Here is a 27,668-nt window from a genome sequence, read left to right as displayed (position 1 = left end):
TCCCACTAGTGAATTTAAAAAATATTCTTATACAAGGGGCATGATACAAGCAAGAGACCAAAAATCAGCTGTGCTGTCGAAAGTCAGTGCTGAGTTGAAACAGATTGCATTTGGTGTGGCAAGGGACTTTAACCTGCAATGTGGGAGTTTCAAAAATTTATAATGAGTGAAAAGCTGTTGAAGAATAGACAGCACTGATAAGATGTGAAGTTATTAACAGTCTAACTATTGTCAGTCAGAGGTAAGCAAAACCTCAAACTGTCATTTAAATTTCCAGGCCTTTCAATTTTTGTTTAAGAGGGTTGTGTGTTACAAACCCAGTTGGAAAAAAATTGATCTAGCCCCAGGGCTAACATTATGTCTTTATTAATGTTTGGCTGATTTCTACAATGTCATTGTCTCAGTGGGGAGCCTTAGGTTCACTATTTTATTGCCAGTTTAAAGAAATACTTAACTGATAGTTGTCTTTGATATTGGTTGTGACTACAAGTCTGTTTTTGTTTGGACTGGGATTAAGAACTTTTGGAGATTTTATCATTTGTTTTCTATCATGACAAATGCTATAATGCATATTTGTTCCCTATTTAATTTAATCTCAACATTTTCTCCTCAGGTGTGCCCATGGTGGATATGGGTAAGTTTAAATAGAGGATGAATGGGCTTGGAGAGGATAAATAGGTTTGCATAGGTTGTAAATAAATTAGCGTGTGGGTTTTTATGAACCACATGTGAGTGAGGAGCATTGGTTGATATTAATCTAGGACAGAGGCTGTCAAGGGTGATTGGGGTAGATATCAGGCATGGATTGGCATAGTGGGTATGGGGAAGAGGATGTTGCTTTTGATGTATGATGGATTTTGACCTATGACACTTTGAGGATCTGAAACTGAAGTAAGCACCTGGGAAAGCCACAGTGAATTAAGATGAGCCTTGAAATTGCTCACTTCAGCCCGTAGACCCTATAGCCAGATATTCAGCCAGATGTGCCTGATTTTAACCATACCCAGCCAACTGGAGCAAGGATCTCTCCATTCAGGATAACTCATGACTTGTGCTCCCTCCTTTGAGAATGAAATTCCAGTCCAATTACTCTGGCCTAGATATTCTGAGGATTCGGAATCACAATTAGCTTGCCACTACACTCCTACATTTTTGAATAGGATCGCAAGAAGATTCATATTAGACTCAAAATAATAACTCTATTTCTCTTTCTGCAAATGTTGTGTGATCTGCTCAGATTTTCCAGCACTTTCTGTTTTTATTTTAGATCTCCAGCATCCAGAGTATTTTGCTTTTATTAAGAGTAGCAATATAGGTAAGCAAAGCAATAAAACATAGATAAAGCACAAGCTCTTACTCCCAAGGCAACAGAATTGAAAAATAAAGACGTTTGACTTATGTAGCACCTTTGTTTGATTATGCTTACTGTAATATGTATGTTTCCAGTCCCATATTATAAAAATGTATTCAGAGGCTCTGTAACAGGTGACAAAAATATTTCCAAAGGTGGTACTGCAACAAAGTTTATAATGTTCAAATAAAACTGAAAATGTTGGTAATCTGTTCTGAAAATTATGTATTGAAAATGATGAATTTGTTTCAAATGATAGACTTGAAGGAACTGTTTCTACTCATATGGGATCCACAACTAAGGAATCATAAATTTGAGGTAGTCACAAAACAAAAATCAAATGAAAAATTCTGAAGTAACTTATTTACTTAAGAGAATGTTAGATTTGGAACATGCTCTGACAAAGATAATTCATAGAATCCCTACAGTGTGGAAACAGGCCCTTCAGCCCAACAAGCCTACACCAACCCTCAGAGCATCCCACCCAGACCCATCTCCCTATAACCCACCTCATCTTACACATTCCTCAATACTATGGGCAATTTAGCATGGCTGATCCGCCTAGCCTGCACATCTTTGGACTGTGGGAGGAAACTGGAGCACCCAGAACTAACCCAAGCAGGCATAGGGAGAACATGCAAACTCCACACAGCCCGAGGATGGAATCGAACCCAGGTCCCTGGTGCTGTGAGGCAGCAGTGCTAACCACTATGCCACTGTGCTGCCAAAGCAAAGATGTGTTTAAGAAGATGCTGTTAACCACAAGGGAGAAAATAATTGAAGACTGTTTTGATAAGGATAGATTAAATATGTTGAGTGAAAGACCATGAATTCAAACACAAGCCAATCAGGCCACATGGCCTGTTTTTGATCTGAAACTTCTGTGCAGATAGAACGTTTCAGGTCATCAAGAGACCAGAACAGCAGGAAAATGATTTGCCTCAGGATACACAAGACAGGTAACAAAATGTGAGAAAGTGTGCACCAAGATGACTTCAAAAAGTATTAATTTCTTTTATTTTGGAACAAGGATGCTTAAATCTTATTGCATACATGTTTCACCTTTCATATGTGCATATACATTAGCTAATAACATCAATCAGCTCTAATTAGAAGTTTACAGCTTGACACTCTTTTTTTGTTTAGCTTGACAATGACCAAGTAATTGTTAATGGCCTATTTATCCAATAATAGTATTCCAGTGTCAAGCACTAGATTAGCTGCACAAAGGTTGCAAATTCAGGCCAGACTGGAGCCAGCAATGAAATTGAATTCAATTCAATGTATCTGATAATAGGCAATATATAAATATAGAAGAAACCAAAAGAAAACCTGCTGGATTGAATCAATTGACTTACTGAAATGCTTGAGGGGAGAACTTGACACCAATCTTTCTTACTTTGATTCTATTACCATGCTATGCAGATGATTCCTAATGCCTTATAGGCTAATAAGAAGGGGCAATAAATACTGCCTTGTCAGTCTTATCTAAGAACAATTAAATGAGGCAATGTCGATTTATTTTGGAACATAATCACCCATACAATTACAACCCTTCTAAGTGCCACTGGCTATAATGTCTGTCATTTCAACAAAACCAGTAAGTTTAAATGCACACTGGCACAACCAAATTAAGAAAAACATGAAAGTTTTATTTTGTCTTACAATGAAGTACAACAAAATAATAATAACATGTACATTGTTTCCAGTTTTTTTAAAAATCATCTTTAAAATCCACTCCAATTTATTGAATTCTCCCAACTGCGTATAATATCTTTCCCAGGTCTTAGTTTTCTTCAGTCTGTTAGAAGCTTAATATTCCCAAGCTACTTCTGTGCAGTGACAAATGATAAATGGTCTTTTAAGCCAAGATCTGGAGCAAACATGTTCTGCTCCATTTAATTTGCTTCCATGTGAACTAATTTGCACAATAGCTTTCCCTGGTTATTTAGCCTCAATGATGTCACCAACATGCAGGGTGACTTCATGTAAAATTAAGGTATGATATGACTAAATCAAAGCGATGGGATTGTTTCTTCAAAATGTGAACCTAGTTATTCCACGCATTGAGTTATAATCATCGGTGACACATGACTGCAATGGAAACTATATCCTGCCATCAATAAACACGTAAATTATTGCATATCTCATATAAGAACAAAACAAAATCAATATTATTTCGCATTACTCACACACAGATGATCGTTTTAAACATTTATGTATTTCTTCACATTTTTATAGAGTTATCAAGCACAGAAACACACCCTTGGGTCCAACTCATCCATGCTGATCAAGTTTCCTAAACTGAACTACTCCCCTTTGTCTATGTTTGGCCCATTTCCCTCTCTACTTTTCATATCCATGTACCTGTCCAAATGCCTTTTAAATATTGCTGTTGTATTTGCCTCTGATACTACCTCTGGTAGCTCGTTCCATATTTGTACCACCCTCTGTGCGAAACCGTTGCCCCTTATGTCCCTTGTAAATCTTTCCCCTCTCACCTTAAACATATGCCCTCAGTTTTGGCTTCCTCTATCCTGGAGAAAAGACCTCAGCTATTCATCTTACCTACAAGCCCTAATTATTTTATAAACCTCTATAAAGTCACCCCTCAGCCTCCTAAGCTTTAAATTAGCAACACAAAAATGTGATTGACTGCATTTCCTTATATTCACTTGTTGATAGCATCAGACCTGCAACAAGAGAAACACCATATGATCTAGACTAGATTCTTGTGTCTATTGAATGTGCATTTTATCAGTTTCTTTGAAGACAGCTTTTGTTAAATGCTAGATGAGAAAATATTTGCATTGTATTGTTTTATTCCATACTTTTCAATGGGGTTCATTTGTCTTAGGAAATTAATCTATAAAGGATTACAAAATAAAGGGGGGGGGTGTGTAAATGTAGAACAGTCTTAATCCAGTACAGGTTAGGTTCCAGACTTTGTAGGTCAGGATCCAGATGAAAGATGACAAACAAGATAATCAGATGTTGTTTTCCTCACTGTGAATGTTTATTCATTAGCTGTTTTGAGCAACGAGTAATCCTCTCAAAACCACTGCAACCTCTGCCTGTGAAGAAAGTGCATAGATGAGGGAGACATTTCTGATGCAAAGATAGAAGCTTTTGAAATAGCATAATGTTCAGGTAGTCAGGCAACAAAAGACTGAAACTTTAAAGAGAAGCAGTTCCATTTTAGTCATGGATCACAATGGTGAAAGTTGCTCTGTTAACATAAAATAAAACTTCTACTCACCAATGTGGAGCAATGTTTTGATTTTATTGTTTTATGTAAAATAAATATTACCAATGGAGTGAAATGTTTCTGGGGACATCTGGTTCTGTTTTGTGCATCCTTATTACTATGGAAAGTCTTAGTCTGTTGAATTAAGTCTCTTATGTTAATTGAAAGAGATTAACAAAGAAGAAAAGGATTCAAAAGACATCCAGTCCGAATCACAGAAAAGTTTAATAGTAACATTGGTAGATCCTGCCATTCTATAAGTAGTTATAGTGAGTCAATCCCATAGATATGAGTGACTTATCAGGCTTATGGTACAGATTAATGACACAACTGATAAGGTATTAACTGCAGATATTAATGAGTATTGTTCACAAACTGTATCAGAATCATTTAATGGTACTAATGGGCAAAGTCATGTTTGAATAACTTTTTTTTAATTCTTTTCTCCCCTCTGGCCTAGGCCTTTGACAGAATGGTCGACTGCATCAGCAAAGTCATGCTTCACACAGCCATATCATGTTGGCAGCCATTTCTAGGCTTGGCTCTCATCATTGTTCTCACTGGGTCTACAATGGGATGTCCAGCCCGATGTGAATGTGCTGCACAGAACAAATCCGTCACCTGCCATCGCAAACGCTTGACTGTGATCCCTGAGGGCATTCCTATTGAGACAAAAATATTAGACCTGAGCAAGAATAAGCTGAAAAACATCAATCCAGATGAATTTTCATCATATACCTTACTGGAAGTAATAGACCTTAGTGAAAATACAATAACAATCTTGGAACCTGGATCTTTTAGTAATCTTTTTAACTTGCGTTCTTTACGTCTCAGAAGTAACCGCCTAAAACTCATCCCCCTTGGAGTTTTTACTGGGCTATCTAACTTGACAAGGCTGGACATCAGCGAGAACAAAATAGTCATTTTGCTGGACTACACGTTTCAGGATTTACACAACCTAAAGTCTCTTGAAGTGGGGGACAATGATTTGGTTTATATTTCACACCGAGCCTTCAGCGGATTGATTGCACTTGAGCAGCTAACCCTTGAGAAATGCAACCTTACAGCAGTGCCAACAGAAGCACTGTCTCACCTTCACAATCTCATCCATCTCCGGCTATGCCACCTCCATATCAATGCCATCCATGCATATTCCTTTAAAAAGCTGTATCGATTGAAATACTTGGAGATTGATCACTGGCCTCTGCTTGATGTACTGCCTGCCAACAGTCTACATGGTCTCAATCTCACCTACCTGTCCATCACCTATACAAACTTATCTGCAATACCCTATGGGGCATTCAAACATCTAATTTACCTTGCATATCTGAATCTGTCCTACAACCCCATCAGCACTGTTGAATCGGGCATGTTGCAGGACTTAATACGTCTTCAAGAACTGCACCTGGTTAGTGCACAGTTACTCACCATCGAGCCTCGTTCCTTTAAGGGGCTACATATCTTGCGGGTTTTAAATGTGTCTAATAACCTGTTGGACACTCTGGAGGAGAGTGTATTCCAATCCGTGAAAAACCTCCAAGTGCTCTGTATAGACCATAACCCACTGGCATGTGACTGCCGGCTTGTGTGGATCCTACAAAGGAAGAAGATGCTGAGATTTTCAGAAGAGCAGCCAGTTTGTGCCTCTCCAGAAAGTGTCAAAGGAATGCGGTTTAAAGATTTCAATGACCTTTACCTGCCCAACTACTTCACTTGCCAAAAGCCTCAAATACGTGACAAAGGTCCACAGCATGTGGTGATCAATGAAGGTCAAATGGCCCAGTTGATATGCCGTGCTGATGGTGACCCCCTCCCAGTTATCTCCTGGCAGTCTCCTCACAGGAGGCTAATCACCCTCAAGTCAAATGGGAGGGCAACAGTGCTGGGAGACGGCACACTGGAACTTAAGTTCACCCAGGTTCAGGATAGTGGAGTCTATGTGTGTATTGCAAGTAATGCAGCTGGGAATGACAGCTTCTCAGCAACATTAGTCGTGAAAGGACTTTCTGAGAATCTGCATGGGAACAGGAGCTCCCTGTACATGACTGAGTTAAATGACACCCAATCTAATGGAACACACGTGTTCATGACAGTTGCACTGGACCTCAAGACTATATTGGTGTCCACGGCCATGGGCTGCTTCACATTCCTTGGCGTGGTGTTGTTCTGTTTCCTGCTTCTTTTTGTGTGGAGCCGGGGCAAAGGCAAGCACAAGAACAATATTGATATTGAATACATTCCTCGCAAGACTAATGGAGCCGCAGCTGACACTGAGCAAGGAGGCACAAGGAGGTTCAACATGAAGATGATATAGAACCAACAACAAAACGCTGTCCTTTTTAAAAATAAATGCAAGAAACCTTTATGCTGTCCGCTCATTATGGGGCCAAATCTTCCCTTAGAGAATGCTTCCTGGAACGTCACACAACTAGGGAGCTGGTAGCCTCTGATGTACAAAAAAAAAGTGGTTTGTCATGGCAAGTGGGGATTTGGGGTTGCTTTTCTGGTGCCCGTGCCTTGAATTGAAATGAAGGAAGTACCGGTGAACACTGGAATTCTTTCACTAACCTGGTTTAAATGACAGCCCATGTTGCACATCTCTAATAACTAACCTTACTGGTAAACTGCTTGGTCAAGTGAATGACAAAATCATTTGACATTTTGTGTAAAACCTTATCAATCCAGAGGAAATGGAAGGTGGAGATCTTCAGTAAAGCTTCAGTGGATTTCCCCATGGACAAACTATTGTTGACGAACCCCCATATCAGTGTGGATTGTATTGCAAAACACTGAGGGGATTGTCGGAGGGGTTGGCTGGAGATGATTAAAGATAAAGGGAGGGAGGGAAGGGTTTAGGGCTGTCCTTTTCAATGGAAGTTTTTTTTAAGCAATATGAATGGAGTGTTTCTTGGTGTACAAGACATGCCAGCATTGGACTTGAGCAGAATAAGCAGGGCTGAAACACAGGCCCAAAATATATGCTTTGTACACGTATGAGTAAAAAAGGCTATCGTACAATGACAATACTTCAATGTGAAAACTTAACTTCTCTATCAGATCTAAATGCAAAATAAATTTCAAAAATTGGTGAAGAAATTTTAAAACAATTGGAATTTTGTACACATGTTGGTTTATTTTCTGCCTTGATATGGGATATAAATCATGCAGCATCAAGATTATGTAAGTATCTGAATGAGAAAAGTTCTAAAATCTGCATAATTTAAAACGGTTAATATTATTGGTAATTCCATAGCTCTACTATGTCCATCCTATCAGAGCCCCATCTCTATAGAGGTAATTTCTTCCTTGACTTCTAACTTCAGTTTTCCCACTTCCGTGATCAACACTAGTCTGCCAAAACTTGGCTTCCAGACTTCAGAATGAAGAGTGGTCGATTGGAAAAGTTACAAGAAGCTTGTAAGCGCCTATTGAATCTATGTCCTTTGGTGTTTTGCAAAATGATGACCTACTGTGTTAGAAATAGAAATTAGAACTAGGTAAATGTGAACCCTGAACTATTTTAGCATTAAGAGTCAGAGAACATTCACTTTGGACATTTCCAAATGCATTTGAGCCCAAAGCCAGTATCCCTACAGAAACTACACATTTTATATTTCCTGCACTCTCCAATCAGACAGATTGTGTTTGTGACTATAAAAGGATCTTTTGGCTTCACCTCCCAGGATCTAACATAAATCAGATAATGCAAAGGGATCAGTAAGCTATTCTGAATTCTACCGCCTTGCAATGTAGAAATATGGAACTAGATTGTGTGGAGTTGTATTTAACTGTCTGGAAACATGTTGAAGATTATGTGTGCCATTCAAACTGGAAGCAGAAACCATTTTGTAATCCCAGAAAAGGTATCTCAACCTAAAGGGGAAAAATAAAGTAAAGTTTGCTAAAATGGTTGCTAAAAACTAGGAAATAAGAAACAATTGCTGAATATTAACATATGAAAACACCATAAAAATGTAATTTATTGAGAAATTAGGTAACTAACGATACATTTTTAAATAGCAGTCAATAAATTCATTATCTGTGTCAGGAAAGGACCATTTGGGCTTAGATCTTGGCTTTCTATACTTTAACCCATTCTAACCTTTGCTATATATTCCTTGATACTTTATCATGATAAAAAAATCTACCCACCTAGGTCTTGACAATTTGAATTGACTCAGCATCCTTCCCTTGGAATTCTGAAATTGAAAAATATTATTTCCACGTTTCACTCCTGAATGGCCTATAGAATTAAAGCTGTGTTCTCCTGCTCTTGGTTCTCCAACCAGAGGAAACAGCTTCTCTTGACTTACTCCATTGAAATCCATTTTGAAAAATCATTTTAGCATTAGATAAGTAGATAAGGGCATAAGCCATAAAAGAAGACTTAATTCCCACATCTAACGATGTGCAGGTTAGGTAAATTGGCCATGCTAAATTGCCCTGGATTAGGTGGGTTGTAGGGGGATGAGTCTGAATGGGATGCTTTGAGGTTCGGTGTGGGCTTGTTGGGTCGAAGGGCCTGCTTCCTCATTGTAAGGATTCTATGATTTGCATTACAATCAATACTATGTGTTTGTGCGCATTCTGCTGAAAAACACCCTGCTGGCCATCAGGTGCAACTGCAGCAAAACAGCTGACAGCAGGGGCAACATGGTGGCTCAGTGGTTAGCACTGTTGTGCTTTAGCACCAGGGAGCTAGGTTTAATTCCCTTGTCAGGTAACTGTTTGCCTGGTGTTTTCAAATTCTCCCACTGTCTCCGCAGGTTTCCCCTGGCTGCTCTGGTTTCTCCCACAGTCTGAAGATGTGCAGGTTAGGTGGTTTGGCTAAGCTAAATTGCCCATAGAGTCCAGGGATGTGTAGAATGCAGGATTGCAGGGATAGGCTGTGGGGTGGGTCTGGGAAGACTTGATGGGTCAAATGGCCTGTCTCCATATTGTAGGGGTTCTATGATTCTATAAGAACACAAGTGTTAGGTGAAGCAATGAGCAATTTGGCCTCCTGAACCTGCTCGCTGTTTGGTAAGATGATGGTTGATCTGTTTGTGGCTTTAACCCACTTTCCTGGCCAACCCTACATGCTTTGAATAAGTTCATTCCCTAATATCCTCAAAACAAGAAGTATAAATCACACAAAATAAGAGAATTCCAAAAACCTCATTGTTATGCAGTCCAATTTAAGTAGCAACAGGTTCACTACAAATAGAAATGAGCCTTTGGTAATCCATAGCTAATCACATTTGATATGGCTTTGCCAAATTAAATTGGAAGCCTTGCAAGGGAAGATACCAATTCAACACCATGGTCTCACACTCATTCAAACTGTTCACCATTTGTGGTAGGGAAATGTACAATGACTGTTCAAGCCCAGTATTCTCATGTCGCTTACCTTGCAAATCTCCATATTTGCATGAAAAAAAAGGTTGAAAAACATCACTTTAATTCTCTTTCAATTCCTATTTCAACAAAACAAATAATGCTTTTGTAATGCTGTTCAGACCGGGAATGCTGTGTCCATAATTGCTTGCAAGTCATTGAGGCCAAATCACCAACTGCCCATGTGTGTTAGCATTTTCAATTTTCAGCTAAACCTAGACCACCAGTGAGCAGCACCAGATGTCATCATGGCAGAAGACACTTAAACAAATTCAATATAGAAGAATTAGACATAATGTTTATTAACTATCTCCATTCAACTATAATCTTCAATGATAACTTAAAAGATGAAGAGATGATATAAATGAGCCAAACACATCATAGAAATATTATGTCTCTGAAGCAGCATCATAAAATTGTAAGAGATTGAAGAATCCAGAAATTTTGCCTGTATGTCTTTAAGATATCCATCATCATGGGCATAGAGATGAACTGCCAGGAATCTTTGGGACCATAGAATCCCTACAGTGCAAGTAGAGGCCATACAGCTCATCAAGTCTGCACCAACCCTCCAAAGAACATTCCACTCCACCACCCTGCAATCATATTTACCACAGCTGGCCCACTTAGTCTACACAACCCTGGACACTACAGATAATTTAGCATGACAAATTGACCTGCACTTTGGGAGGAAACCTGAACACCTGGAGGAAACATGCACAGTCACAGGGAGGACATGCAAACTCTACACAGACAGTCACCCAAAGCTGGAACTGAACCTGGATCCCTAGTGCTGTGAGGCAGCAATGCTAGTCACAGAGACACTGTATTATTCCTTAAGCATCATCCTTAATGCTAAACTTCAGCTTTTTTTAAGGTTTACCACCAAGTCTTCTTCCAGACATTGACTTCCATCCACATTTAAAATGTATACCACTTTGCATCCTGCACTTGACTCTCTCAGGCAAAACCCAAGCCATGTCTTTCCATATTGTCCAAGCCCATCCTATCCTTCCATGCTAGATGCAACTGTGGTGATGTAGCCAAGGCCTGTCGTAATGAATTATTAAAATGTGATATTAATTTTCCCTCCATTACACTGATCAAACATGTAGCTTCCTATGTTGGCCTATTCTGGCCCCATTCAAGGAGATGAATATTTGACATGCCCCAGTTTAGATCTGTGTACAATGTTGTACTGTTGATGGGCACCCCTCTAGTGGTTCCAATGGAAACTAAAGAGCCCTTTGGCACTCTTTTCAGAGCAAGAAGTTTTTCCAATGGCCAACCAGCATTCCTCTTTCACAGCTGGTCCCCTTGACTCAAGCCGGATCAATAAAAGCAAATTAATTTCCCATTCATTTTCATTGCTATTTGTAAAATGCTGCTCTGTGACCAATGACCATGGGCACTTGCTCATCAGATGCTAGTTAAGCATTTCCAACCACATCACTGTGTATGACATAATATCATTGATGAAATGTAAATCCAAGTATCTCTTTGTTTTCAGCTTTGTTTATTGAAAACAGATTCCCTTAGGTCTTCATTTCTTTAAAAAAATCTCACCAAAAGTGCATACGGATTGTTATTTGGGAAAATGTTTAAACATGGTTGCACTGAAAAGACGCCTCACAAATATTCTCTGGTGCAATTACAGATGCAAAAGAAACGCTGGCTTTGTCAGTGATAAAGAATGTCATCAAACAGATAATCTCAACTGGGATGGGAAGGGGGTTGCAAGCAAGTGTGCCAAAACATGAATGTAGTTGACTGGCTATGTTTTTATTTTACAAACATGTTTTGCAAAGTTGTCTGACGTTTTGCTTCATTCTTTATAAGATGTATCTGGAATCGTACTTTTTATTGCTGTAACATTATTGCAAGCTTCAATATTGTATAATGCTAGACTCTGCGATCCCAATGGGACATTCCAGAATTCAATCAGTTGTTGATATTTTGATTTGTTTTGTATTATTCCATGTTGAACTTAATCTTTGTGAAGTCTAATCCAGCTCCTCCATCACAAAATTTGCATTATGATTATTTACATCATGGACATGGGGTCTAGCTGAGATTTAATATGAAATAATTTCTGTCACTCTGTATAATGGAAAAACATAATTTGCATTTTTAGGGCATCTTTCACAAGCTTTCAACATCTTATCACACATTACAGCTAATTAACTAATTTTCCTCTCAAGTGTTGCAACTGTGACAGCAAATTTACACATAGTAATGTAATAACAATCAGGTATCCATGAACGGATATATCATATAAATGTATAGGTCATTCCCCTTGCAAAATACTCTCTACTCTTTAAATAGGGCATATTAGGATGTCACATGTCAGTATGAGAGTGCAGATGGGGCCAAAGTTTAGCATCTTAGTGTTGCACCGATGTTACCTGAATTATGTGTTCTAAAATCTCTGCATTACCTACTGAGCCACAGCTGACACAAAAAGCTGCAAATCTCCATTTTTTTTATTAATGGGTAGCATGTAAAAGAATTCATCGCAATGAACATAATCGGAATACAATATCGTTCAGTCTAAAGACTTTAATTAATTTTCTTCAGCTTGCCTCATACTCCGCTTTTATATTCCTAATCATAATGAACGAACCGCTTTATGTATAATCAGACGAGAAGCCAATACAGTTCATTTGACTGGCAACCCACCCACCATTTTAAATATTAATTTCTTTAACACTGTTAGTGGTGCGCACAATCTACAAGTTGCACTGCAACCATTTGTCAAGTCTCCTTTAAAAGCACTTTCCAAACTTCTGACCCCTCCTGTTCAGAAGAACAGGGGTGGGCAGATACATAGAAGCAGCACCCCCTGCAAATACCCCTCCAACGCACACATAGTTGCTAACTTGGAAATGTTTTGCTGTCCTTCACTATCATTGGGTAAAAAAATCTCGAAATCTTTTCCTAACAGTGCTGTGGATGTATCCACACCACATGGATTGCAGCAGTTCAACAAGGCAGCTTATTACCCAACTTTTTAAGGGCACTTAGGGATGGGGAATAAATGCTGGTCACATCAAAGACACCTAAATCCGATGAACGAATAATAAAGGACTATTGTGAAATTTATTTTTATCTTGGGAATGAATTAAAAACAAAGTAGAGACTCCCAATAGTACAAAGGCAGCTTTTGCATTTGCAATTTACCCTTCTCCACTTTTGGCTACCGTGCCTTCAACTGCCTGAGTCTTGAATGCTGGAATTCCTCCATCAATCCCTCCAACACATTGTCGTCCTTTAATAATTCATTAAAAACCTACCTCATTGAGTAATATTAGATAACATTTCCTAATATCTCCTATGTGTCTTAGAGAGAAGTTGTTTTTTGCCAATATTCTTGTGTCGTATCTTGGGATGTTTTATTCTGTAATAATATGCTCCATAAATGCAAATTGTTATTACAGATATTTATACTGGGTTATTTCATACTGGGCCATTTATATCCTCTGATAAAATTACAAATTGAATTCTTATCTAAGCTGGGCCCTATTGGAAAACCTGAGATTTTCATTCCACGAGCAATCTGAATTAATGTTGTTTCTGTTGTCTGTGGACTAGAGGTCAGCTTTTGTGGCATTCCTTCTCTGTGGAGATCACCACAAATAAAGTGCTGTCTCCAGTCAAGATTTTTGAAACTCCTTGGTTAAAATGCAAACAAAATAAATTGCTAGTAAAACCATTGAAACATTGCAATTATTCTTGTACAAATAAGATGCATAGATAGTCTCTTGCTTCTCTATTGGAGTCTTTTTAATTGGAAGAAAGTCCAATTATCCATGTTTGAAATTAATGCCAACAAATTAATTTGAAAAAAAAGCATCTCTTAGTACTAATCATGTTAAAAAATAATCTGATAAGAAATTAAGCAAAGCAAACTTGGAAAAATAAGATATAAAACTCATTTTTGAAAATATTCTTGTATACCTTTGTGGATTTATTAAAGTCTGAATATCAGCAAGAAAGTCCGGATATGGAACATAATATAGGTTTCAAAATTCTGAGAGGAATACTTTGCTAATCTGTTGTATTTTGGACCCAAGTAAATGTTGTCGACTCCTTCTGTACTTGTTAAGTGCAGACTACATGCAATCCAAAAGGCAACTGAATTGGATTATTGCTCAGGGACATTAGGAGCTCATACCAATAACGTTGTTCTGGAGGGTCATTTAACATTGGCACTACAAGAGAAAACAGAGGTTTAACATTAATAAGATTGAAGTCAGATTTGAGTTTGAATGTACTACGATGCTCTCACATTCCTTCCACCCCAGCACTGTAGTTAAGATCATGAGAAGTAAGAGCAGGAGTAGGCCATTCAACCCTTGAACCTGTTCGACCAGTGAAATAGATTATAGTGATCTCATGTGCTCTTCACTTTTGTGCTGATCGCTTTCAATCAGAAGTCTGTCTAACTCAGCCTTTAATATATTTAATGACTCAGTCTTCCTTGCTGCTAGAGAAGACTTGTTCCAAACACAAATGGCCATCTGGGATCTGAGTGAAAAAAATCCTGCTCATCTCTTTTTTTTTACATGAGAGATGCTTTATTTTGAAACTGTGCCCCCACATTTTAAAGTCCATTTACCTTTTCATGTTCCCTCAGAATCTTGCATTTCTGAGAATGAGAAAGATTGTCTTGGTCAGGAAAATGAGTAGAAAGTCCAGGCTAAGATGATGTTATATTTTGCTATGCTAGAGGGTGAGACTTAAAACGGTGGAATGCTGCTCCAGATCAGCAGGCCACACATAAGTATTGGAGAAATTAGACAAAAGAGTGAAACTTTGCCCAACTGCAGAGAATTTGTATAATCAGGTCATTAGATAGCTGTCAGAAAAAGTCCTCACTGGAAAGAGCATGTGCTGATGGCTTTTTCTCATGTACTGACTTTTGTTAATTAGTCATTGTAGGTTTACACTGATTTTTGAAAAAAAACCCAGTTACACACAAGTTATATTGTCAGACATTACACAAATCTTGATAAGAGGTGCACATCTATCATGCCAAATTAAGCACCACAGACAATGAATGACATGTCTGTTCCTTGATGTGACAATAGACACTAGCAAAACAACACTGAAAAGTCACTCCACACATACAATTTTACAGGACCAACTATTTGAAATCATATAACATTTTCAAGTCATAACATGCCCAAAGATTGACGTGAGATCATCTAACATAATGTCGACAGTCAGGTTAACAAAGGTTTGACCAAAGGAATGTGCTTTGAGTAATATCTTATAAGGCTAGTGGACAGTAGAAATGAATTGCTTGCATTGGAAGTTTTGAAATGATTCAGATGATTTGAAATATTGCAGTGAAGATCTGAGTATATCCCTAGCCAAATATAATAGTGTACAAAATATCCTTAACATGTTAGATCTATTGTTTCACTTCTTGTCAATTCAAAGTAAATTCCACAGAAGTAAACAAATCTGTGTAAATGGGTTATTTTAATAATGACCAGTGCGTTTCCATGAAGAAAGAGATGCGTACCTCGGACTGATGATTTATCAATGAACTCCATGTATCACAAGCAGATGAACATTAACTTTTTTAAAGAAATAAATCTATGGATTATGTGGGTTTGACAGATGCTACAAAATGAAGTGGAGCTATGAACATACACTACAGAAATAATTCACCTTATTTTTCCGGCTGTCAATTGTACTGAAATTATCATACAGTTGATTATTTTTGTAAGCTAATTAAATTTTGAGGAAGTTCATTTTCATTGAAGCACACATCACTGTTTGTGATACCAGGCCAGATTAAATCAATGTTGAAATTGTAAAAATCAAAAGTTAAATTTATCTCAGATGTGTTTGGGTTTTAACATTTCGGAATCATTATGTTCACTGCATGATGAAATAAAGTGATAGCATTTTATAATAAAGCTTCTAATTTGTTTTCTGATTTCAGAGCCTCTGTGTTGAATCCAATCCAAAAGATAGGTTAAATCTCTTTCCTGCCCTGACGCTCATATTAAGAGCTACCGTGAGGAATGAGACTCGGACTATTTCTATCTGAATGATAGTTTCTCTTACTGATGTTGGATTTTCCAGCTTTCTCAGGAGATTGCCTGGCTAATATGTGGCTTGTGAGAAGAAGTGGAGTGGGGACAGGTATGGGTGATTAGTGGTAATATTCCAGCTACTACAATGGGTGGCAGACTTGATTGGCCAGCTACTGGCATCCCTCAATTTTGTGTAATTATAATTCACTGCCTATGGATATGCATCAAGCATTCATATCACCTCACAGCCATGCCTTCATGACTAAATCATATATGCTTGGTGTAAGTGTTTGAAGGGTAGAAGGAAAGTTAAGTCTTCTTTTGATTGGCAGGATGGTTCTGTATTAAAATGAGCTTCTCCAAGCATGTTTCTTTCTAAGTTGGTTAATCTATTCAGAGTCTGATTATCAATATTAAAAGAAAGAGAACTAATTCTCACCTTTTCCTGCTTGAAAGAATGTTGTGCCACCATGCCATTTAAATGATATACATGTCTCATTGCTGATGCTAGTGCTCATATCATAAAGATAGTTAGTAGAGTGAGAGCTGAGTGCTGCCAACAAACAATGTAGAGAGTCTTCAATGGGAGCAAAGCATACAAAGTAGAATGTGGTCTTGATAAAACACAGTATGTGGCCTCAAAAATGATGATGAGAAGCACACACTCATTTTTGAAGTGAATTGGGAGAGGCAAAGGAAATCTAGTTCCCACATGTTAGATAGGTATGTTGAGGTCTGCAAGTGCATATGATGGACCTGAAGCCATTTTTGAGAGTCTGCTGTGGGGCAGTTAATGGCAGTATTGATTAAGAGGCTTGTAAGTCAACTGCATTGGCTTAACCTTTGGCCCTGAAAGTTGGGGTTTCACTTCCCACCTACCCAGAGCTGTGTCATAACATATGCAAATATCTTGACTAATATAAAATTCAAACTTTGGCACTGAACGCTTTGGCTTATCAATTGCTGCCTATAAAGGATAGCTCTGATATTTTACAGACTGTGCCTGATCATGGGAGCAGAAATACTCAGCCTCCCTCACAAATTTAAAGAATGAAGGTTGGACACATGTGCACCATGATGTTCAATGCCCATAATGTTCTTTGAGTCAGAAGGTAGATGCACTGGTGTAATGGTAACATCATGGGATATCAATCCAGAGGCTGTGGTTAATGTTTTGGGAGCACAGGTTTCAACCCCATCATGGCAGTTGGTAAAATTTAAATCCAATTAATAAATCTGAAGCATATATGTAGTCTAAATAAAGGTGTATAAATCCCCATTTAAAACAAATAACTTCATGTTTTTATATAAGGAATTATGCCATTCTCATTCTATTTGGCTCTTTGTGATTCTAAACGTCAACAATGTGGTCGACTTTTTGCTGTGCCTGAAATGGCCTAGCAACTTATACATATCAAGGGCAATTAGGCATGGGTAGCAAATGCTGATTATGCTAGCACCACAACGTGAAACTATGAGGAAAACAAAAGTTCATGGAATACTTCAGATACTTAGTATAATGTCTAAACTGACAGTCCTGTGCAGAACTGAGGAGCGTTGAGTTGTTGCAAGTGTCCCGGTTGTTCTCTTTAGTAAATGTAATGGCAAGATTTCCGTGAAGATCAGGGAACAACTAATTCATTTTGCTAGTTGTATTGGTCAATTTCCAGCCTTATATCGACATTGCAACAGCTAATTACTTGTCATTATCTCATCGATTGTGAGGGACTGTTGCTCTGCCTAGATTTGGCTGTAATGATTCCTACTTTTGAACAATTCTTTTAAAATTGAATAGTAAAGGAATATTGAAATAACTCCACCGAGATCAGTATTCCATCACCAAGTCACCCTTTATTTACGCATGCACAGTACATGTACTCTAACTAGTTTGCTCGGAGACTGTCCTCATGCTAGGGACTATCTCTGACACTCCTATTTTTACCCACCAGCTACAGCTCCCTGATTGGACCAGGTTAATAACATCAATCAGGGACAAAGAACAAAGAAAATTACAGCACAGGAACAGGCCCTTCGGCCCTCCAAGCCTGCGCCGATCGAGATCCTCTGTCTAACCTGTCATCTATTTTCTAAAGGTCTGTGTCCATTTACTCCCTGCCCATCCATGTACCTGTCCAGATATATCTTAAAAGACACTAAAGTGTCTGCGTCTACCACTTCCGCTGGCAACGTGTTCCAGGCACCCACCACCCTCTGCGTAAAGAACTTTCCATGCATATCACCCTTAAACTTTCCTCCTCTCACTTTGAACTCATGACTCCTAGTAAATGAGCCCCCCACTCTGGGAAAAAGCTTCTCATACTCAATGAGGTCTTCCTGGCCCTCATTCAAATCACTGCAAATACAATTAGTTTTACAACACTTTTGCACATCCCAAAGTCATATAAATGCAAGTGTTTCTTTCGCATTTAGTCAGTGACCTCCTGCATTCACAGTTGTGTTTGGGCTGATCACCAGAAGGAAAATGACAGCAACACGAAGAGGCATTACTAGACAGAAAATAAGCTTTTAAGTTTGCTTTTCACCACACCCCCTCACACACTTATGGTAAATCTAAGCTTATCTACCAGATTCATTCACCTTTCATTTTAAAGTTCTAATGCCAGAATGCATTCAGACTTGTCATGATGTCAAATCAACTTTTGAATATTGAATTTCTGAGTCATAAATGGTGAATTTTCAAACATTTAAAGTTTAAAGGGCTGATTCAATCATGAATTCGGTTTGTAAACTGTTATATTTTGGAAGTTAAAATAGAAATCATTTTTGTTGTGAAGAGCTCAATCAAAATAAAGAAATAAAATTGAACCTGTAAAATTATGTTCGTAAGTGAAAAAGATATGTTTTCTGGAGGCAAAGTTCCTTTAAACTGACAAATCATAGACTGGTGTAGTACAGAAGTAATTCAATTCATCATACTCTTTGGATTTGCTTTCAAACTTGTCCCAGTCCTTATTCTTTTCATCCCACTCTGCACCTTTTCCTTTATAACTATATACCTGATCCCCAATGTAAATTTGTTAAATCTTATTCCATTACCCTTTTGGACTCGGAGACAGTAAGGACTGCAGATTATGGAAGCTAGAGTCAATAAATGCAGAGCTGGAAAAGCACAGCAGGTCAGACAGCATCCGAGGAGCAGGAACGTCAATGTTTTGGGTCCAAGTCCTTCTTCAGGCCTCTCAAAAAAGGGTTCTGACTAGAAACAATGACTTTCCTTCTCTTCAGATGCTGTCCCACCTGCTGCTCTCTTCCAGCTCCATATTTTTCAAACCTTTTGGACTCACTTTTTTTTAAACAAACCACTTCATTTTGCACCTGGTTGGTTGTGTCAATTATTTTAAATCATTAAAATCTCTAAAACATTGGCCTATTCTTCAAAGGTTTATTTTTAAGGTCAAAAGTAATTCTCTGGGATCAAACACCATTTCTTGACCAAAATTGAATTATACCACGAATATTGTAAATAACATTTCACAGAAAGCAATCAAAATCACATTTATTTGAAAATGGCTTCCTGAACACAGTATGGCAAAGGCAAGAAACAATTCACAAATTTGCAAATCACAGTCTATTATTATCAAAAACTAAAAGATTTGATACCATCATTTTTTTTGTTTCGGTAATTTAAATCCCTTCAGTCTTGGGTATTTTGACATGTTGACTTGTTACTACATACATAAGGCAACAAGGTTTATGCTTCATTAGAATTAAACTACCAAAGAAATAGCAAGTTATAAATAATTGCTTCATACATCATTGCTCATTCTCATTCACTTATGTCAGTCATTGTCATTTAGAGACCGACTGTTCAAAAAAGAAAGCAACCTAATTTTAAATCTTCAGTATTGTGTCTTTCCTGCAAGAACCAGTATAAACATTATGTGATATGTTACACCATTTAAATATTCCGGATTGCACAATGATTATTCTAGCTAAACTATCATGTTAATTGCATTGTTAACATGGAAATAAGTTTGAATATTTGAACCCATAATTGTGACTGTGTGTGTGGCAGCTCCAGGCAGGTAAAGTTAAATGGTGCTACTCAAACTTCCATCCTTTACAATTGCTGGTTGACTCATTGATTCCCAGGGTTGAGAATGCAAGAAAGAAGCCCAAACCTTTTCATCTACTTCTGATTCAGTTCAGACAAAATCTTGCCCACTTAGGATTACGAAAACTTTACGATCAAACATTTGAGGGGCCTAAAATAGTCCAGTCTACTCTAGCGCAGCAATCCATGCAGGCAACAGCTGAAATTATGTGGTGACAGCAAGAACTGCAAACGTTGGGATCAGAGGTAACTCAGAGTGGAGCTGGATGAACACAACAGGCCAGGCAGCATCAGAGGAGCAGGAAAGTTGATGTTTTGGGTCGGGTCCCTTCTTCAGAAATGAGGAGTGGAAAGGGAGCTCAGAAATAAATAGAGACAGGAGGGGTGGGGTAGGGGAAGGTAGGTGGGATGGTGATAGGTGAGTGCAGGAAGGGAATGGTGGGGATTGGTCAGTGAGCTGGGTGGGGTGGATAGGTGGGAGAGAAGATGGACGGGTGCCCCCTATTAACAGCAATAGCTGCTGCATTATGATTTTAAGATCACAAAAGCAACTTTGGCAGTGACTGAGAGAAGTCTAGCATGTGAAGAACAATAACCATGTTGTCCAGTTTAAAAGCAAAGCTGTGCATGGCTGGTTTGTTAGGTGTTTTTATGGCGTAAGCAAATATAAATTCAAAGCATTCTTTCATCTGAATGCAGAGTCATGCTTTAATTTGTGTTTGTTTTATGATACAAACAGTGAAAAGCAGCAAGTTTAACAGGGACTTGAGTAAAGGTTATTTCACCCAGAGGTTGGGAGTGGTCTGGAATGCACTCTCTGGGAGGGGAGTTACAGCAAGAAACCTCACCACCATTAAAAGTACTTGGGACGAGCACCTGAAGTGTCATAACATTCTAGGCTATGTGTCTATTGTGGGCAACTTGGACTTGTAAAGGTAATAGTATATTCTTGGTCGTACAGAGTTGATGGGCCAAAGAGCCTTTTATGTACCGTATTATTCAATGAATCTATGTAACACAACTCTGTTTATGATTTTCAGAGATAATAGGAACTGCAGATGCTGGAGAATCCGAGATAACAAAGTGTAGAGCTGGATAAACACAGCAGGCCAAGCAGCATCTTAGGTGCACGAAAGCTCACGTTTCAGGCCTAGACCCTTTCGCGCTCCTTAGATGCTGCTTGGCCTGCTGTGTTTATCCAGCTCTACACTTTGTTATCTCTGTTTATGACTTTTGTGTGATTACTGTGAACTTAAACTTGTTTCAGACGATGGTTGTTACTGCAGACTCACAGATGGTTCTTGTTGTTAACGTGCATTGATATACTTTGGATTTTTCAAATATGCCGAGATGTTCCAGTTGGGGAATTTAAAATGGTACTAAATTACCATGGGGTAACACTCTAAGGATATTTGATAATTCAAGGTACAAATCAGGGTTTGGTAGGAATGATTTTAGATGATCATCACTCTTCAAAAAACCAATCACATATTGGGAACTTACTGTTTCACCAATCTGAGATTGATCATGTGCTGTTTATGAATTGGCAAGCAAATTTGAGTTTGAATTGACTCTTTTCATGCTCTGGGGATAGTGTCTATCAAGGATTAATAAGCAGTGACACTTATTAACTCAGTGCATAATTGAACATTGAAGACAAAGGACAACTTCAGTCAATTGAAGAGAAAAAGGGACATGTCTAATAAGTCAGTGTCCCACATTGGATCAATTGATTCAGTTACCAATCCAATCTACCACCTCAACTATTCAGTATTGGCCACTGGTACTTGTAATGATAAATTTAATGAATTTTATAAAATTTTTGAAAACATAGTTGGATGTGGAACAGATCTTGTAACTAATCAGGACTAGGAAATGTTTAGAACTGACTTTCTCAACTTCATCTAAATCTTACAATTAAAGTGAAACACAAAATTTTACAAGTGACTACGGAGATGTTCAATCAGAAGTGTGTTTTCATGGGGGCGGTGGGGTGATGTGGTGGATCTTGTTAGCTTAGGTCAAGGGTTATCTTGGTAGGATGTCTAACCTAAAGAAGTTTTTGGGGAGTTCAGGGGTAAGGAAGGTCTGAGAACAAAATGTTGGGTCTTGAGAAGGGGGCATGTGTTCTGTAGGGATTCATGAGGCAATCAGATGTCTATTTGGGTGTGAGTGAGGTGGCATTGGCCGAATGTCAGATCTGTGGTGTATAGATACTAATTTGGGGTCTGTTCAGGGTAGACTCAGTGGTACTTGCAGTCTGGTTAGACTGGAGGAAGGATGTTCTCGGGAGAGGTGTCTGCCCAGTTGGAGAGAACTGAATTTCATGGGTTGACAGGGTAAATTGGCTTATGTCAGGGCTGATGGGAGACTGGTTGTCTTGACTGGAGCTGTACAAATTGAAGGTTGTTGGGGTGAGAGGGGATCAATGGTGAGTTGGCTGATGGCCAGTTTATAACCAGCCAGATGTTAAATGAGGCTTTAAACCCTCGAATATTTTCTGACTAATTATTAAACAAAGCCACTCTGAACCCTCCAAGGTCTGCAACTGAAGATTAAAGTTGGGAAAATTTTGGAGACTTCCAAATGCTGAATAATTTCTCACCAGAAGGTTCAACTTACTGGGAACTTTGCACAAAGTCAGCCACAGCAGTCTTCTGAATGGTCCCAATGCCTAATTCCAACTTTTCCTTCAGCAATGGCAATTTTTCCGTAGCATTATCTGGACTATTCTTCCCCGAAACTTTGCAGGTTGACTGATTACATATTTAACTTTCAACTCTATTAGGAAATAAGCCTAATTTGAAGGATTCAAATGATTAGGGTGAGAACTGACTGTCACTTAAAAGGTCTTTTAAAAACTGATGGAAAATTGCTTTAAAATTACTATTGTGTTCTCTGAAGGGATCACTCAGGATAGAGTCCTCAGCCCAACCATCTTCTGCTGCTTCAGCAAAGATCGTCCCTTCATCATAAGGTCAGAAATGGGAATCTTCGCCATTGAATGCACAACCTTCAGTGCCTTTTGCAATTGCTGAAGCAGTCCATGTCCAAATGCACAAAGTACAGATAATATTCAACTTTGGGATGAAAATTGGCAAGTTACATTCATGCTAATGCCAGAAGTGCCAGGCAATGACCATCTCCGAGAGGCTCAATCATTGTACTTTGACATTTGAATGCAAGACTATCACTGAAGCCTCCACAGACAAGAAACAGGGGATTTTCATTGACTAAATCTGAACTGGAATTACCATAGAATTACTGTATCTATAAGAACAGGTCAGAGACTCTGAACATTGCAGCAAGTAACTCACAACCTAAATCCTTAAAAGCAGGTCTGCAATTTACAAGCCATAAGTCAGGAGTGTGTTGGAATTTTGTTGCATTGTGGATCAGGATTGAAGGGCTAATGGACAATTCTAGATCATTTGTCTTATGCTACAATAACAATGTAATTGTTTAGACCTTCTGGTATCAGGATATCCAGAAACCGGGCTGATGAGCAGAGATACATGTCAGGATCCCACATACTCACTCCATGGGAAATCTCATGACTACAGGAAATTTGTATATCTGAAAGGCAGTTCTCTGCTCTCAGGGATCCTCAGAAAAACATTGTGGATGAAGATTTCCATACTTTGGTGGTTTCATTTTTGTTGGTTTTATGGTGGTACTCTCTCCATGAGGCCAACCAAGTTTTCTCACATTTAACCCAAACTCACCTCATTAACTATTTACCAAACTTCCATGAAGACCTTTTAGCCCAATGCTAGTACAATGCTCCCGCTCTCTTACTTACCATTGGCATCTCTGGTTATGGCACCAATTTTAAAATGCCATTATACACCCAGTCAACCACCAATGGTGTAGAATTTCCCTGCACAGTTCCAGGAATAGTGGAGAACTGAGAAATTGGCAACCTGCTTTGCTGTTGGGGACCTGATGGACAGTGAGATACTGAAAAAGGGCCATCCTTTTCCCAGAGGACCGCCAAGGGAGGTCATACCCCCAAACCCTGCAGTCTGGTCCAAGATCATCACCCACATCACTGCAGTCTCTACCATCCAGAGAAACACATAGTAATACAGCAAGGAGGTAAATAACCTTCTCTAATCCATTTGGATAAGTGCCACCATCTTCTCTGTGTTTCTTCACACTCACTCCATCTCTGCTACTGAACTTGCATCCTACCAAGGTCATGCTCTACCAATTCTTAGAATTGCCTGCAACATTTATGCTTACTCGTTCTTGACACCTGACATGCACACGTGTACATGCAGGCGCACATACACATGTACACGTGCACACAGGAACACACACATAGGGACACGTGCCACACACTGATGCCTCAAACTCTATTCACCACATCAATTTTACCCCATCTTTGCAAGTGCTAACAGCTGTGCCACCCATTTTCATCTCATTCAATCCCGCTCCTTCTCTCATTCCAAGAGAAAGCTGACCATAACAGGTCTGAAATGATCAGAAAAGCATTTAATGTTTGCATGCCACAACTCCTAACCCTTCTCTCTCTTCCAGGTCTCTGTGGCATGTTTGCAGTGGCCAGTTTCAAGAGGGCCACTCTGTAAGACATGCCCTCACCCACTTTAGAGGAAAACAGCACAATGCCTCAAAGAACCCTTATTAGATTGCCTCCTTTACCCACATCCAACTCAGATACTGACACCTCAGTAGGTATTTTCTCTAGATTAGGCTCAGGAGCATTAGTAGCTGCACACATCACTGCTCCATTTCCACAGTTAGTTGAAGCAGAAATGCCCCAGGTTGCTGGCACTCAGAGGAAGACAGGACACCAGGTATCTGCTCAGCCCACAACAGACAGCCAGGTCCAGCACAATGGGAGATGCTGAATATATGCACAGACCAACACTCCATGATCTTAAATGTTAATGCACATTTTTATGGTTTTATGGTGGTATTCTCTCCATGAAGCTAACTGAGTTTTCTCACATTTCACATTTCAGATCTCACATGTGTCATTGGATGAGGGACACTAAGTTAACTCCAGATACCCTTTTCTCACAATGAGACAGGGCAGTGTCATTAGGCACTCAACTGGAGGAAGAACATTACCAAAATATCCAGAAGTCTCCTCTCGGGACACTTCAGAGGTGTCCCGAACTTTGTACTCCGCACTGCTACTCTCCACAGTCCTGTGGGAGGTCATACCTAGGAGATGCATCCACCTCACATAAGAACAGGGGTAGTATTCTGTCCATCAAACCTGCCCAGCCATTCAGTATAATCACGGCTGATCAAACACTTCAATGTACTTTAGCCATCTCTGTACACCATTGGTAATCAATCTCCATCTTAAACATGCTCTCTGTCTGAGATTTTGGAGTCCTCTATGATAGAGAATTCAAAAGTTTCACAATCCTCTGAGCAAAAACCATTCCACCTCATCTTGGAGCTAAATGATATTGCCTCTATTTTCAAATTTTGACATGCCACCTCCCGCACCACCCCCCCCCCCCAACCTCCCCACCTGCTCCAACTGGATTCTAGACTCCCGAACCAGTGGAAACATCTGGATACACACAGCATGCTTGGCCCCTCAAAAATGCCCCCAGGCTCACCTGAACAAAACCACAAGGCCAACAGTCTCCACTGTAGGGTAACATTCCCTCCACCCCAGTGGTAGACCCCAGGACTGCACTGAGCTGTAGTGGGAGGGAAAGGAAGATGAGACAGGTTAGTTTTACCCTACTGATGATGTGTTGTTGCAATAGTAATCCTGCTCAGTACGAGAGGAACCGCAGGTTCAGACATTTGGTGTATGTGCTTGGCTGAGGAGCCAATGGTGCGAAGCTACCATCTGTGGGATTATGACTGAACGCCTCTAAGTCAGAATCCCACCTAAACGTAAGGATACCCTAGCGCCGCGGATCACTGGTTGGCCTGGGATAACCGACTCCGGTCGGTGCGTAGTGCCGTTCGATTCTGGGCAGGAGCGCGGCCGTATGGGCGCCGCCTCTCTCCTCTAGACGCACCGCATGTTCTTGGGGAACCTGGTGCTAAATCATTCGCAGACGACCTGATTCTGAAGGTACATAAGTAGTGTAGGTGAGATGTAACTGTAAGTAAATTCCCAAATTTGTAAACGTGCGTGCTGTTTTCAAGGTGATCTATGAGTGTGAGTCTCTGAGGAGCTGTAACTGAAAAATTGAAGGCACAAAGACCACCCATCCTTCATGTTACTGGATTTTTCATGGCCCAAAGTGTAAAATGAGTAGCTCCTGCACCATGTCCAGGCAATGGGTAAATCAGAGGTTGCTACAACTCTGGTAACTAAACTCCTTATTTCCAGGTAGACAATCATTGTTACTGCATCATAGGCATTTGTGGGGTTCCCTCATTGATTGCTGTCCCTAGTCTTCACACTTGTCCAAGTTCCTACCCAAACTATTTATTTCTGTTTTTTTAATGCCCACTTTATAGCCAGAGTCCAAGCATATCAAGTAAACATGCCATGTCTGGTACTACACTGTCTCCAGTGCCCCGCCTTCCCAGATAAGTGAGGGTGCTTCACAGTGTCAAGGAACCTCCACTCTAACTGCCTGCATGACTCCCTTCCCTATACAGTCTTACCCCCACTTGTATATGGAGCTTCCCCTGCTTCCATTTTAATAATGTCATCCCTTCTGCTTCACTGAGTTCTGACTCCAATCTTCAAAATTAAGCTCCAAACTTCCCTCCCACAACAATGCCCATTGTTAAACACCCCCTCCACCCCACCCCTAACCCTTGGCTTTTAGGGGAAGGACCTGTAAGGCCCACTCCATTGAGTGGCTTCGCTGGACAAATAATAAATGATCAAATGCTTGACTGCAATCTATTCAATGCCCTGACTGTGTTTGTTTGGCTGTCCATAGTGCTGACCATGACCTATTTGTTACCCCTCATTATAGTAACACACTGGAAATCAAGTCCTTAGTGTTGGAATCATCACAAACATTAACGATTTACTGGAAGTACACACAATTCCATAATTTACTGTTTTAAACCTAGTTTGACAAGAAGTACCAACCACTTTTCTGTAAAAACTGGTGACAACTGAGGATGCTGTAAATCAGTAACAAAACCAGAAGCTGCTGGAAAAGCTCAGCAGATACGGCAGCATCTGTGAAGAAAAATTGGAGTCAATGTTTTGGGTCCAGTGACTCTTTCTTAGGTAGAGGCACCAGATCTGAAACATTAATCCTGATTTTCCTTCACAGATGCTGCCATACCTGCTGAGCTTTTCCAGCAATTTCTGTTTTTGAACTAGCTTTCTTTATTTGGCAAAGTAATCTATTAATTATGCATAAATTCTTGCTACAGATAAACAATTATGAACCATCAACATAATTTGTGCTAGATAAAACACTAACACCATTATAGCCTCCCTCTGCACGCACTCATCCAAACACTCAGACATAGACAGGAAGGAAAAGTTTGGATGTGATGAGTGGAGGGAAAAAATGGAAGGAAATTCAATGATCACTGTTCACAGAGTTTGGTGGGATGGTTCTTTTGGCTTGTCTGCAGATTCTGCACCATGAT

The 27,668-nt window shown here is 39.4% G+C and overlaps 1 protein-coding gene across 8 annotated transcripts in view; it reads left to right on the top strand.

The window, feature by feature from the left end:
• lingo2 (leucine rich repeat and Ig domain containing 2) overlaps window positions 1–27,668 on the top strand; it is a 933,051-nt gene that overhangs the window by 643,869 nt on the left and 261,514 nt on the right. For 5 of the 8 annotated variants that reach the window (XM_059644459.1, XM_059644461.1, XM_059644460.1 and 2 more), the window contains 2 exons: window positions 614–634; window positions 5,059–7,412. The exons of 1 other annotated variant lie outside the window; for it this stretch is intronic. In XM_059644459.1, coding sequence (XP_059500442.1) covers window positions 614–634; window positions 5,059–6,912 — 1,875 coding nt within the window. In that variant the 3' untranslated portion in view covers window positions 6,913–7,412. Of the gene's footprint in view, window positions 1–613; window positions 635–5,058; window positions 7,413–27,668 lie in introns of those variants that run through there. 2 more of the 8 variants (XM_059644477.1, XM_059644476.1) reach the window with 1 other exon arrangement.

This window comes from Stegostoma tigrinum, chromosome 3, assembly GCF_030684315.1.
Source record: "Stegostoma tigrinum isolate sSteTig4 chromosome 3, sSteTig4.hap1, whole genome shotgun sequence".
NCBI lineage: Eukaryota > Metazoa > Chordata > Chondrichthyes > Orectolobiformes > Stegostomatidae > Stegostoma > Stegostoma tigrinum.
Note: the sequence above shows the minus strand (reverse complement) of the source record. Positions and strands in the feature narration are given on the sequence as shown.